We start from the raw sequence: 14825 nt of genomic DNA, 5'->3' as shown, positions 1-14825 counted from the left end.
CTCCCTGTTGTGGTCATCTGTTTGTCCATTTGCAGCCCTCCAAACTGCTTCCTCTTCTCCCTGCTTGTTACCACTAACAAGCAGGTGCAAAGAGAAAGTAGTTTGGAGAGCAGGGTGCTAACAAGCAGGCACAAAGAAGAATCAGTGTGGAGCAACAGTAAATATAGGGATAACTGCTATCCACAGTTTCAGGTATCTGCAGTATCAGCAAGAATATATCCCCTGCAGATACAAGTGGTAACGACTGTATGTCACATGTAATACTGGAGTAACAATTGTTGGCACTTACTGCTTAATACCAGTGGGAAACTGGCCACTGGCCAGTGGCCAGTGGGAAACTAACCAGTGGCTCCCTTGACCCCCGTGGTTGTTAGCCATGACTCCCCATCATGTTCCTGAGGGCTGAAAGTGACATCATTAAACAGGAAGTGGCCAGAAATATTAACTATATTAACTATAATATTATAATAATATATTTATTACAATATTAAATATATATTAACTATATTAATTATATTAATCATATCATTAATTAAATGCAGATCTTAAAATATATTATTAATACACAGCAATATACATGCTTTATAAATGATCAGCTGCTGATCACTGTTGGAGACAGGATGCTGGAGTAGATTTTGTCTGGTCCAGGAGGACTCATTTTTTTAAACTTCCTAAGCATACCAATAGAATTGTTTTATCAAATGAACTTTGTGAACTACCAGTCTGACCAACATTACACCCCCCCCCCCGTGGACCCCAATTCAACTAGTCATTTCTCCCGTTCTCCTTGGATAGGACTGAACCCTTTATTAATTTAATGAAATTAAATTTTTCCAGCAGCTGGTGGGGAAAACAAAAATAGACCATGAAAATATATCAGAGCTGATAAGAGTTTGGTTAGGAAGCTGATTTGTCTCCTATACTAGGAGATGCACAGCTCAAGCCTATGCATGTCTACTCAGAAGTAAGTCCCATTCGAGTCAATGGGGCGTACTCCCAGGAAAGTGTGGATAGGATTGGGCTGGCAATCACTTTATCAATAGCTGATAAGTATTCCTTTCAAATAGCAAGATTCATCACTTTAAAAATACAGCCTTTCCTCTTCAGTCAAACAACAAGATTAATAAATCATTTTAAAAACAGTACCCTTTTTCTGCTCTTGGCCAAGTAAAGTGTGTGCTTTGAATAACACTGGCTTAATACTGTTGCTTATAAATAAATAATCCAAAATAGTGGTACTATACAACCCATACCCTGTATAGCAATTCCGTGAGAGAGAGAGAGAGAGAGAGAGAGTGTGTCTTTATTCCAAGTTAACATTTTAAAGGGTACAGAACAGAGGCATTGTCTGATATTTACTGGGGGGATCCACAGCATGCATCAATATGCAATTTCACCTGACCAGTCCAGAATGATTTTGGCCCAAAGTGGTAGGGCAACCTTTCATCATGATATAACTACAGCTTGTGTGCTTGCTCGCAATGCCCAGCACCTTACCTTCTTGCAGTTGGATTCTGGGACTATGAGAATAAGCTCCTGGGAGAGAACTGGTGCCTTCTGAAAGCCATGGCTTCCTTGCCTGAGGTAGATATTTCTGAATGAAAGCTGAAACCATCTAGTGGTGGAAACTGGTACTGCAACAATAAGATGAATGACCCCATGATGCCTTGCTGGATTTCAGGCCTTAAGTGGCTGCAGCAACTCGTTTGGAAACAAAACAGGATGATGAGGCAGCACTGAGGGGGAAAATTGGGGTTATTTCATTTTATTAGTAAAAATGGTTTTCCCTTTTTTAAATGTGAATTTTGCATTATATCACGTTATTTCACATTCTCACCCCCCCCCCAAATAACCTCTACCAGTAGCACCTTCATCACATGCATACAGAATTAATTTATAAGAGGAAAAAAAAATGTAGTTCCTACTTGGCAGCCTTCCCTCTCTTCTGAGAGATGCATCAGCACATCTTGTGCTCAGGATAGACTTGAATTAACCCCTTTTCATTTGCCATGAAACCATTTATAATGAACGATGCTTACTGTCCCCGTACCCCCAGCCTCTGTACATTCATCATGTGTGCAGAGCTTATGGGTTTGTAAGTTTTATTCATGTAGGCACAGTCCATGCAGTTGGGGACCTTATATGACTCCTGCTCACAGAACTGGCACACTTACTACTTTGTACATGTATAGCTTATGTTTACACAGCATTATTGAATCGGAAGTCCTGTTCCCCTTTGTGAGCTTTAATGTGGTGTTACAGTTTCCAACACTAGGAAGGCAGGAAAAGTTGAAACAGTAAAGCTCTAAAACTTTCTGTATCTTAATGTTTCATTCACTGCAGTCATTGTGAGCTCTCTACTTGTAACTTGTTTATCAAGATTGTTTGTGTCAATATTCATGTTACTGGTGTTTGTTTTTAAAACTGGATGCAAGAATGTTAATACAAGCAGTAAAAATATTCAGTAGTGACTCATTTGCCTGCATGAAGCAGAATCTCTCAGAACTTTCTTGTATGCAGAGTTGTGCCTGCTTCTGTTATCATTGAACGAAGCCTTGTGATGAAATAGGCTGAGAAGTTCCTTGTGTGGACACATAGGTAAGAATGCTAAGCTAACGGTGAATTCTGTTATAAGGAGGGATGTGTGTGGAGGAGAATGCAGATGCAAAGCAGAAGTAGGCTGCTCTCCTGTTTTCTAGCAGAAGAATTTTTGCATTCCATATGCAACATCCTTTCTCCAAGATTTTTGAAAAACAATTCTAAATACTTTTTACATTATAGTAATTTGAAAGTGCTTTTGTCTGTTTGGAGAGGTTGGTAGTATAAAACATTAAACTTCAAGAGCTGTGCAAAACTATTTTATCCTTGTGTCTGAATGTTTAAAACTTTTGGAAAAGAGGTAGGTAGGTTAACTACAAGTGAACATAAGAACAGCCCCACTGGATCAGTCCATAGGCCCATCTAGTCCAGTTTCCTGTGTCTCACAGCAGCCCACCAAATGCCCCAGGGAGAACACCAGATAACAAGAGACCTCATCCTGGTTCCCTCCCTTGCATCTGGCATTCTGACATACCCCACCTCCAAAATCAGGAGGTTGCGCACACACATCATGGCTTGTACCCCGTAATGGATTTTTCCTCCAGAAACTTGTTCAATCCCCTATTAAAGGCGTCCAGGCCAGTCACCATCACCACATCCTGTGGCAAGGAGTTCCACAGACCAACCACACGCTGAGTAAAGAAATATTTTCTTTTGTCTGTTCTAACTCTCCCAACACTCAATTTTAGTGGATGTCCCCTGGTTCTGGTGTTATGTGAGAGTGTAAAGAGCATCTCTCTATCCACTTTATCCTTCCCATGCATAATTTTGTATGTCTCAATCATGTCCCCCCTCATGTCGTCTCTTTTCTAGGCTGAAGAGGCCCAAACGCCGTAGCCTTTCCTCATAAGGAAGGTGCCCCAGCCCCGCAATCATCTTAGTCGCTCTCTTTTGCACCTTTTCCATTTCCACTATGTCTTTTTTGAGATGCGGCGACCAGAACTGGACACAATACTCCAGGTGTGGCCTTACCATCGATTTGTACAACGGCATTATAATATTAGCCGTTTTGTTCTCAATACCTTTCCTAATGATCCCATGCATAGAATTGGCCTTCTTCACTGCCGCCGCACATTGGGTCGACACTTTCATCGACCTGTCCACCACCACCCCAAGATCTCTCTCCTGATCTGTCACAGACAGCTCAGAACCTATCGGGCCTATATCTAAAATTTTGATTTTTTGCCCCAATGTGCATGACTTTACACTTACTGACATTGGAGCGCATCTGCCATTTTGTTGCCCATTCTGCCAGTCTGGAGAGATCCTTCTGGAGCTCCTCACAATCACTTCTGGTCTTCACCACTCGGAAAAGTTTGGTGTCGTCTGCAAACTTAGTCACCTCACTGCTCATCCCTGTCTCCAGGTCATTTATGAAGAGTTTGAAAAGCACCAGTCCCAGAACAGATCCTTGGGACACACCGCTTTTCTCTTCTCTCTGTTGTGAAAATTGCCCATTGACACCCACTCTCTGTTTCCTGGCCTTCATCCAGTTCTCAATCCATGAGAGGACCTGTCCTCTAATTCCCTGACTGTGGAGTTTTTTCAGTAGCCTTTGGTGAGGGACCGTATCAAATGCTTTCTGAAAGTCCAGATATATAATGTCCATGGGTTCTCCCACATCCACATGCCTGTTGACCTTATCAAAGAATTTTATAAGGTTTGTGAGGCAAGACTTACCCTTATAGAAGCCATGCTGATTCTCCCTCAGCAAGGTCTGTTCGTCTATGTGTTTTGAGATCCTATCTTTGATGAGGCTTTCCACCATCTTACCCAGAATAGATGTTAGGCTGACCAGCCTATAGTTTCCCGGGTCCCACCTCTTTCCCTTTTTAAAGATAGGCGTGACATTTGCTATCCTCCAATCTTCTGGCACCGTGGCCGTTTTGAGGGACAAGTTGCATATCTTATTCAAGAGATCTGCAACTCCATTCTTCATTTCCTTAATAACTCTTGGGTGGATGCCATCAGGGCCCAGTGACTTATTGATCTTTAATTTATCAATGAGGTCTGAAACATCTTCTCTTTTAACCTCTATCTGACTTAACTTCTCGGTCAGGAGGGGACATTCGGGCAGCGGTATCTGCACAAGGTCTTCTGCTGTGAAGACAGATGCAAAGAACTCATTTAATTTCTCTGCCATCTCTAAGTCTCCTTTTATCTCCCCTTTCCCTCCCTCACCATCTAGAGGGCCAACCGCTTCTCTGGCGGGTTTCCTGCTTCTAACATATTTGAAGAAGCTTTTATTGTTCCTTATAGTCTCGCTTGGCCTCCTGTATCACCTTCTTACATTTCTTTTGCCACAGTTTATGTTCCTTTTTATTCTCCTCATTAGGGCAAGACTTCCATTTACGGAAGGAAGCTTCCTTGCCCCTCACAGCCTCTCTAACTTGGCTAGTTAGCCATGCGGGCACCCTCCTGGATTTAGTGGAACCCTCTTTATTTGTTGGTATACACATCTGCTGGGCCTCTATAACTTTTGTTTTAAGCAGCCTCCATGTACTCTGGAGAGATTGGACTCTTTTTACCCTCCCTTTCAACCTCCTTCCAACCAGCCTCCTCATTTGAGGGAAGTCCACCCGTCGGAAGTCAAGGGTTTTTGTTAGAGATTTGCCTGGTATTCTTCCCCCAACGTGCATGTCAAAACGGATCGCAGCATGATCACTGTTCCCCAATGGCTCAGTAAGATTTACATCTCTAACCAGGTCCTGCGTACCACACAATATTAAATCCAGAGTCACCTGTCCTCTGGTGGGCTCCATGACTAGCTGCTCTAAGCCACAGTCATTTAGCACGTCAAGAAATCTGGTCTCCTTATCGTGACCAGAACACAAATTGACCCAGTCAATATGAGGATAATTGAAGTCCCCCATGATTACAACCCTGTCCCACCTTGTTACCTCCCTGATCTGTTTTCTCATTTCAAGGTCCCCATCCGATTTCTGGTCTGGAGGACGATAGTATGCCCCCAGTATTACATCGCTGCACAAGCCTGGTAATTTAACCCACAGAGATTCTACGGTGGAGTTGGACCCACCTTCAATCTCTACTTTGCTGGATTCTATCCCTTCCTTAACATAAACGGCCACCCCACCTCCAACACGCCCCTGCCTGTCCCTCCTGTAGAGTTTATAGCCCGGGATTGCGGTATCCCACTGATTCTCTGCATTCCATCAGGTTTCCATTATGCCCACTATGTCAATGTTTTCCCTTGTCAGCAGACATTCCAGTTCTCTCATCTTTGCTCAGAGACTTCGGGCATTCGCATAAAAGCATTTGTACACGGAATGCCCCAGGATGGGCTGCTTATTCGTTCCTTTGTCCCCGCATCCTCTCATTGTGCCAAACCGTCTATCACATCCCATCACGCTACCTTTCCCAATTTCTTCTCCTACTCTGCCTTTGTCCTGTTGTTCTCTAACCTCCCCATCCTCATCCCATAGGGTTAAGGAGTCCCGAACCGGATGCCCCTCTGCTCCTGTCGGCCTTCCCCCAGGGATCAATTTAAAAGCTGCTCTGCCACCTTTTTAATGTTATGCGCCAGCAGTCTGGTTCCATTCTGGTTCAAGTGGAGCCCGTCCCTCTTGTTCAGGCCCCGCGTGTCCCAAAACGTTCCGCAGTGCCTAACGATTATATATAGTTAATACGTATATATTTAATATTCTAATAAATATAATATTAAATATAATATATTTAATATAGTTAATATTTCTGGCCACTTCCTGTTTAATGATGTCACTTCCAGCCCTCAGGAACATGATGGGGAGTCATGGCCAACAGCCACGGGGGTCAAGGGAGCCACTGGCTGCAAAAGTTAGAGTACCACTGTCTTAAACAATTAGTCTGTGAAATTCCTTGCCACAAGATCAGCTTGAGTGGCTTTAAAACAAACTTACCTCACTGTTGTCTTTCCTCTCAAGAACTTTTATTAAAGCACTTTTCTTCACTGCTGTTAGTGAGTTTGGCTGAGGAGAACCAAGTGTTACAGACTCTGGGGACATAAGCAGATGGTAAGGAGATGCTTTAAAGAATCTATCCAGATGGGAGGATTGCACTCACATGCCCCTTTTGCTCTAAAAATTAGATGTCTCAACCTTTGCTTTATGCATAGTTGGGGCATGCACTTGTTTAAACAATCAGCCTGCTGCTGTCACATGTAGTTGGAACTTTAGAAGAAGGTAGAATATGATTCCAAGGAATGTATGTTCTTGTAATCTTTCCAGTGCTTGTGTTTATCCACAGGACACACCAACATTTTCTCAGTGTAATATTTTCAATCCCTAGAGGAGAATAAATAAAATACGTCTCTAATACAAATGTACGTATGTTGTAGTTACAGTAGGGTTCCTTGAGAGAGAATGAAATAGTTCCCTTGACGTAAATCTGTTCCACACCGGATCACTGCTCTCTCCCATGTGGTAACCTATCATTTCTGTTGCTAATGATCCCCTTACCCTTGTTGACGTTAGTAGATAATTCCCAAAGGACATTTTCTTTTGTTTCCCTTGTCAGCTGGTCTGAAAAGAGAGAACTATTCAATCTTGAGTACACTGCAGATGTTAAGGATTGTACTACAAAGTTCAGTAAAAGTCGGTTTTGTTTTCAGTGTCCTCAGGAACCTAGAAACAAGAAACTGAGCCAGTAAATTAATCTATTTTATATTCTGTGGCAGATTAGCAATGAAAACAGATAATATACACAAGTTTGCTTTCCTTGCTTTTCTTGTGCTTCTGAGTTATTGTTCAGGATTTTTCTCTATAAAAGAAACTTCAATGCATACTGGTGAAAGCAGCCACATAAAGGTGCAACAGTCAGAACAGTATATTGATCAACGAAGGGCAAATGCAAAGGAGATGCAAAAGTGTGCATTCAATTTGAAATCAATCCAAAGATTTTACAGTATAGTGAACACAAATACACAGACAATTCCAATTTGTTCTTACATTATTGAACCAAATCCACACAGTTTGCCTGACCTATGGACTAGTACTCAGGAACTTGAAACTCTCCTGCGTATTGCCCTAGACTAGAGGTGTTTGAAAATGGTGTTATTTATTTTACTCAGAAGTAAGTCCATTGTGTTCAGTAAAATTTAAGATGTAATCCCATCTTACTCACTGGAAACAAACACCTCTACCCTAGACTGGCAAGCATCTCCCCTTTCTAGAATGCAGTACGTAATTCTGTATATCTGGTGGGTAGGGATTTTTGCACATATGGATGCAGTAGGGCATTTCTACAAAGGTGCCGAGTGTTGCTAGAGGAGATACCTCCTTAATGCTTTCTCCAGAGTTTTATTTGTATCTGGATTATGGCAGAAGGTGGTGGGTAGTCCAACCTCTCCTTGTAAGTAGAAGTGAGCTTTTCCATTCTTTGCATCCAAGAAATTTGTAGGAAAAATTACTTGTTGCTTTTGTGCAGGTTTTGGTACCAACCAGTTTGAACATTATGGTGCTAATTGATATTTTGCAAAATTAATACTAAATTATTCTATTTTTTTCTGTATGTTTTGATCATGTTAATATCTAAACAGGCCACATTGAGGAGAATTTAAAATAACACAGACCAACACACATTTTACTTCCTTAAACGTTACACCAATTTCTGGGTATATTTGGGGTGCCATTTCCAAAAATGGCATCTGTTTTGGAGACACGGCATAGCCTCTTTAGTGAATGGTTCAAGCAGCTTCCTCATGAGGAAGCCTACACCATGGCTTCCTCATGAGGAAGCTGCTTGAACCATTCACTAATGAGGCTATACTATATCTCCAAAACTAGACGTGGTAGGGCAAAACAGATGCCATTTTTGGAATCAGCACCCCAAATTCATAACAAAGCACCATAAAGTTTGGGAAAAACTTTTCTGACTCTCAATTTTGTAGGCCTGTGTAATCGACCACAGTAAAATATGAATAATTAAAAATTGAATTTCAGCCTTACATAGAATAATTCAAGGAATAGTTATCTACCCACTGTACCAGTGTGAGTTCTTCCCATTTCCCGGACTCTTTCTTCTCTCTGCTGCCACTTGTCCGCCAGTTCACTTTTTCTTCAAGAAATCTGGAGTGAGGATCTGGAAAGACCCATGCAATATCTCGGCTGTAAAAAAAAAAAAAAAAGAAAATCTAGAAAGTGGGCCCAGTGATTTCTATTAGTGGTAGACTCAGAAGCATTCTGTTAAAATCCGAGCTTATGAGTATCTCTGGTAGATTGCATTACAGATGGGGTCTCTTTATCTGTAGATTAGAGGTCCCTGATTTGCCCCACCACAAAGGCCAAACTCCCAAATCGCACCCCCCTCCCACAGACCTCCCAGATGCAACCAGAACCTTGTTCCAGTTGCATCTGGGAGGTTTCTGAGCCTCAGGGAGGCTGCACGCAGTGGCGCACGTTTTCAGACGACTTCTGGTTTTGCCGGAAGTTGTTCAAAAACCACTTCAGACACCATTCTAAGCCTTGGAAAGGCCATGTGAGGTGGTGCACAAAACTGCGGATTTTGTTATCCATGGTTTTCGGTATCTGCAGGAAGTCCAGGAACAGAACCTCTGTGAATGAAAAGGTTCCACCTGTAATTATTTTTAAGATGCTCTGTCATCACTATTCAGAAACATCCAGTTGGTTATACAATATAACCCTCCTTATATATTTTTCTATATCTGATACTTCATTGTGGGTAATAGAATCGTCACCTGCATGAGAAACAAATGAATATTAGTTCCCTTGGTATCTCCTGTATGATCACTGTCCTAAAATGCTTTACATTAAACCACTGACCCAGTGTAAACATTATTTATACTAAGGATCCTCTGGGCATTTGGGAAAGAGTGGACAACTTTGCCTTTCTGATACGATTATTTAAATTGTCTAAAGTGTCTTCTGCAGTATTATGTATGGATATTTTTTCAAGAGGTGCAGGTGCTCAGAAATCTGGCACCTGCAAGGTGCACGTGGATTGTACTGTTTTGTCCTAATGCAAACTGCAAGTTGTTAATGTAACTTAAATTGCGTTATCTATTGAATATTGTTAAAGCTATTTTTCTGAAAATGATATGCAGTAAAAAAAAGCAAATAAATATACAAGTTCAGCCTTTTTATCCTAGATTCAGAACCCATGGATTTAACTCACAAGTTCCGAACCTATGATGCAGGGCCAGACTTGAACTCCTGGATGTGACCAGAGATGTTCTCCGGTCATGTCTGGGAAGCCTTTGGAGACCCAAAGAGGTCGCATGCAGCCTTTCCAGGCCTCAGAAAGTCATCTGGAGGTGCCAGAAAGGCACTTCTGGGTTTTAGGAAAACTAGAAGTACCTTTCTGGCACCTCCAGAAGCCTTTATGAGACCCGTAGAGGCTGCACATGGTCTCTTTGGACCTCAGAACACTTCTAGACAATGACCAGAGAATGTCTCCAGTCACAACTGTAGGTCCTATGGCTGGACCAATGGATTTGCTTATACCTGGGTTTCAGTATCCACCCGGGGGGGGGGGGTCTGGGAACAGATCCCCATGATTACAGAGGTTCAACTATATTATGAAGCAATAGATGTCTTTGTTAAACCATGGAAAGCTGTGGAAAGCAACACAAAAGAACTATGCATGTATAATTTTGCAAAAGTCATTGAGAGTTAAAAACATGTCAGCCTATAATAATATTGCCCTTGTTATAAGATCCTACCAAAGTTCCCAAGAGTATTTAATTGTTTGCTTCCTTTTTTTCGCAGAAGATTCCGCTCCTCCTAAGCAAGTCAGCAGAGTAAGTACTATATAGTTGTGCCTCTGTTCCCCAGTAGTTAACTGTCTCACTGGCTCTTTGTTTATTTCAAATGATTCTCCTTGTGTATGGGCATTTCATTCTGAATGAGCTCCAGAGAAATTGCTGGCAAATACACCAACAAATTTCCAAACAATTGAAATGACAGCATTCATGTACATTAGCATTCATGTACAATATTTACATCAGCATGTAAATAAAGGGCAGACAGCACAGAACACTTGTAACAACATGTAACAAAGCTTTGGCTAGGAGTAGAAGGGCTAAAAAGAAGGGACAGTGCAAAAAAAAAAAAATCTTTTGAGCAGAAAGATGGTGACGCCTCAAAGATGTGCCCAGAACATAAGATGTTTGTTGCACTGTACGTGTGCCCAGCACAATCCAAAGTGAAGTTCTGCAAGACATACTTCAAAGGTTCCAATATTAGGATCAATGGTCAGTGTGAAGAATCTTCTCTTAGTGCCTCTGAGAGAGGCTGAGGATATATACATAGAATACCAATAAATACTTTATGTTTGGAGTAGTTATTTAAGATTTAGCTTTTTTTCCATTAGAGAAGGTGAACCCACCTTCACCTCACCCTGAAAATTGTGTGTTCAAGTCAAACTCTAAAAAAACCTTAAGGAGCTTTCCCTCATGTTTGCCTTGACCACTTGAAAAGCCCAACTATGCTCCTCTTTCCTCAGGTTCCCTACCTCTCTCCTGACACTTCCCTCACCCCTCTCATAAAGAAAAAATCTCACTTTAGGGAAGATGGAGGGGGTAACATGTGCTAGACCAGGGGTGTCAAACTCATTTCCTACAGAGGGCCGAATAGCATTCTTAATGTCTGCTGAGGGCTGAAAGTGATGTTGTTAGGCAGGAAGTGATGTCATTAAACAGGACATGACCACAAATAAGCACTTTTTCTCACTTGGGAACTCATTAGCTGCAAATGATAGAAGAGAAAATATACATATTTTGATCATATTCAGTATATGGGAGAGCTCAATTTTCAAGTGGGCTTTCCCTTTCAGCAATAACACCTCTGTGGGTCCTCCTTTGTTACCACCTCCTCATTTCCTGATGTGGGACTGTTTTGTGGGGGAAGGAGGAATTGGCAGCAGAAAGCAGGGGAACAGGAGAGGTGAGGTAAAACTCCCATTTTGATTTGGCCCTCATGACCACTATTCTGTTGCAATGTTTCCTCTAAAAAGGCAGTTTGCACTCGTAGAAAGATTAGGTGGTTGGGAGTGGTTAAGCAGAGATTTCTGCAACTCCTTCCACGCAAAATGATTTTGCCTCTTCTAGTGTTCAGTTTTGAGGTAAAAGTACTGAGTGGTGTGTGTCTGTGTGTGTGTGTGTGTGTGTGTGTGTGTCTGGATAAGTACTCCCTTTCCTCTTAGCCCTTCTTCAGATCAAATTGTCCCCTCCCAACAAAACTGTACAGTGAAGAAGTGGCTGCCAGGTTAATGCTACTTATGGCTTCTTTGTAGCATGCAGCTAATCTAGGTGATCCTCTCCAAACAATCTGTTGTAGCGATTATACCTTTTTCATCTGATGGCACACTTGACAAGGTGCTAAAATTGTCAAGGCACGCCACTGGTTTTTTGACACTTGACAAGGCACATTGCATCATAGGTGGGGGACTCATATCCACCAAATGGCCCTATTAATAAATGACCCCCCCATCCTGAAGCACACCTACAGATCATTTGTGACACACCAATGTGTCATGGCACACTGGTTGAAAATCCTTGCTCTATTGTTTGGTAAGAAATCCCAAAGAAACAAACTGAGTCCTTATTTCATTGGAATAATAAAATGAGATAAATACATGCTGTCATTTAGGCAGGTGTAAATTGCATTGGGTGGTTTACACAGTAGGTGTGAGGATTAAAACCTCTGTAGTTAGGAAAACGAATACAATCATACAAAGAGCCTGCGCAGAGGTAGTGGGGTGGTGGGTTGGGAATAACTTAAAAACAAATTTAAGGAATCGGGGATGACCTGTGCTACATGGGTGGCACATCCATTCACTCTTTCCCCGTGGGGGTGAAGAACTGCTTGCTTCAAGTGATCATCCAAGTGATCAGGCATCTGCAGTATACATGGAAGTGTGTGTGTGTGTGTGTGTGTGTGTGTGTGTGTGTGTGTGTGTGTGTGTAGCACCAAACTTATGCTGATCTTTCTCAATGCAAAGGCCTGATTACTGTATGATTTATTTTTTTTATTTATATAAATATATATTGGTGCATGAATTGGGTCCTAGTGATGGAGGATACTTGATTAAAACAGTTCCTATGTCAACTTGAAACTTTTGCAAGAAGAAATTGCATATTCTTGTTACTGGAAATGCTGCAAAATTATGATTGGTTTCCCTAGTGATATACATTATGAGCAAATTACTGAATAAGAATTACCTTATTGTTGTGATAATCAGTTCAGAGATGGAAACACCTTAAAATATTAAAAGTTTTAAAATGGAAAAGTACTTAAAATTTTCTTCCAGCTAAACCTTTGTCCCATGTGCTATAAAAACCTGACTAATGGTAAAATGAAAAAAAGACTCTCTAATTAAATTAAATTATTCTGCAATAATTTCTGGAGTGAATTCACATTCCAGTAGCCATTTGTTCTGTCATTAGGATACCATTATCAGTTGAAGCTACAGGAGTCCCATGTGCAGATGTGCTAAATAATATAAAGATCATCCATTCAAAAATGGAAAATACTTGCCTAAGATTTCCTTGATAATGCAACATTGTTCTTTCCATGAAAAAGTTTTTGCTTTTGAAAGAAGGAATGAGGAGTGGGAATTGTGGACATTTAACCTCCTGTCTTGCCTCATTGTTTGTCTCCCATCATCATTTCTTTATCAGCCTAACATTTCTCCTGCATGTTTATATAGTTCTAGAGACAAATGCTTTCACATTTAAAAGCTATTAAAATCAGAGCTCTAGAATACCTCTTGTCATTCATTTCATTTGATTTTCTAATAATTCTTAGAATTTTACACGAAAACTATGTATTTTCTTTAGCATCTGTAAATGCTTCTCTACACTACCCCTTTTGTATCTGTTATTCTCTGGATATTGGCAGAGAGAGAAATATATCCTGTTCTCCCATTACATGGGAGACAGAAACTAGAAAATGACCTTATTTAGGGGAGGAGCAGCCCAATCCTAAAGGTGGTGCTGCTGCCAGGTGCAGCTGTGTCAAAGTGGCTATCACTGCATCCTGCGGCTCTGTGGCAACTGCTGGAAGTCTCCTTGGGGGAAGGGGACTTTTGGCCTCTTCCCTTGGAAAAAGCCCCAAGCTCTGCAATGGGGCTTCTCAAGTCTGCACCAGCTATTTTGTCGGTGCAGAGTTGAGAGATGCCCTTCCGGTCTGACATGGAGGTCAGGATCCAGTGGAGCAGAGCTCTGTTGGTCCCACCCCCTTCCTGCTCTGGTTCCTCCCCCACCCACTCCCTACCTTTCCCCTGCCCCGATACTACTTACCATCTTCTGACTCTGCTGGAGTGCCGACTGGTCCTCCAAGTGGTGTTGAGAGCTAGCACCAACTGGTGCTGGCGGTTCACTAACAGACCCTCATCTCCAGGTAACACAGATGTGCTTAGGCATGTTTGCGACATCCTGTGCCAGCAATATGCTCGTACCACTAGTGCTAAATTGCTCAGGATTGGGTTCTGAGTTCCCTGCTCCCAATCTGTTCTTGCCGAAGACTCTAGGAAGCAGGTTTCGGTAGCACTCTGCTTAGCTTTTCCTAGTTAGAGACCTTGCTGTGGCTAATTTTCTTTTTTCTTGCATGCAGGCTTCTCCCTTCTGGATTTGTGACTAGATGAACAGAAAGTAACTGTGGCTTCTCTGTCCCAAAACATGTAGGATGTGGGAGAAGAATACTTTCTTCTCTAGTCTGAGAATTTTCCTGATGCAGTTCATATCCTGGGAGAGGAGCTCTGAGTTGGAGGTCCTCTTCTTCCTTCTGCAGTATTTTGACTTTGAAGGTCTTCAGACACTCTTTCAATGTTTCATGTTACCCCAAGAGGAAGTGAGGGTAAGCAGGGGAACCTTCTTGTGCTTTCCTTCACTGGTGCAACTGCCATTTTATTTCCCCTTCCCACTGGAGTAGGTGGGGTTGTAGCAGAAGCTTCCAGGCTCATCCATACTTAGCATGTATTGCCAGGTCACCTGCCATCACAGAGACATGATAGATTCACTCATACTTGCTCTTTGAACACTACGTTATATATACAGATTGAGATCAAGTCTCCATGATTTATCAGTTTGGAAAAAGTGTCCTCTTGGTGCCTTTTCTTGAATCCTGTTATTGTTTACTGGAGATGTGAAATATTTAACAGTGAAACTAAATGATCAGGATACTAAGGGCACATTCCAAAGTACCAGCTCAGCCAGCACAGCTCCCTTGCTAATGACCGTCGTGGAAGTGTAATAAAGCACTTTTGCGCCACTT

At 41.8% G+C, this 14825-nt stretch overlaps 1 protein-coding gene across 1 annotated transcript in view; it reads left to right on the top strand.

The window, feature by feature from the left end:
• Positions 1-14825, top strand: part of PDE10A (phosphodiesterase 10A) — a 147073-nt gene that overhangs the window by 52813 nt on the left and 79435 nt on the right. Inside the window, exon 3 of the mRNA XM_066611361.1 lies at positions 10320-10351. Coding sequence (XP_066467458.1) covers positions 10320-10351 — 32 coding nt within the window. The remainder of the gene's footprint in view (positions 1-10319; positions 10352-14825) is intronic.

This window comes from Tiliqua scincoides, chromosome 1, assembly GCF_035046505.1.
Source record: "Tiliqua scincoides isolate rTilSci1 chromosome 1, rTilSci1.hap2, whole genome shotgun sequence".
Taxonomy (NCBI): domain Eukaryota; kingdom Metazoa; phylum Chordata; class Lepidosauria; order Squamata; family Scincidae; genus Tiliqua; species Tiliqua scincoides.
This window is presented reverse-complemented; position numbering and strand designations above follow the sequence as displayed.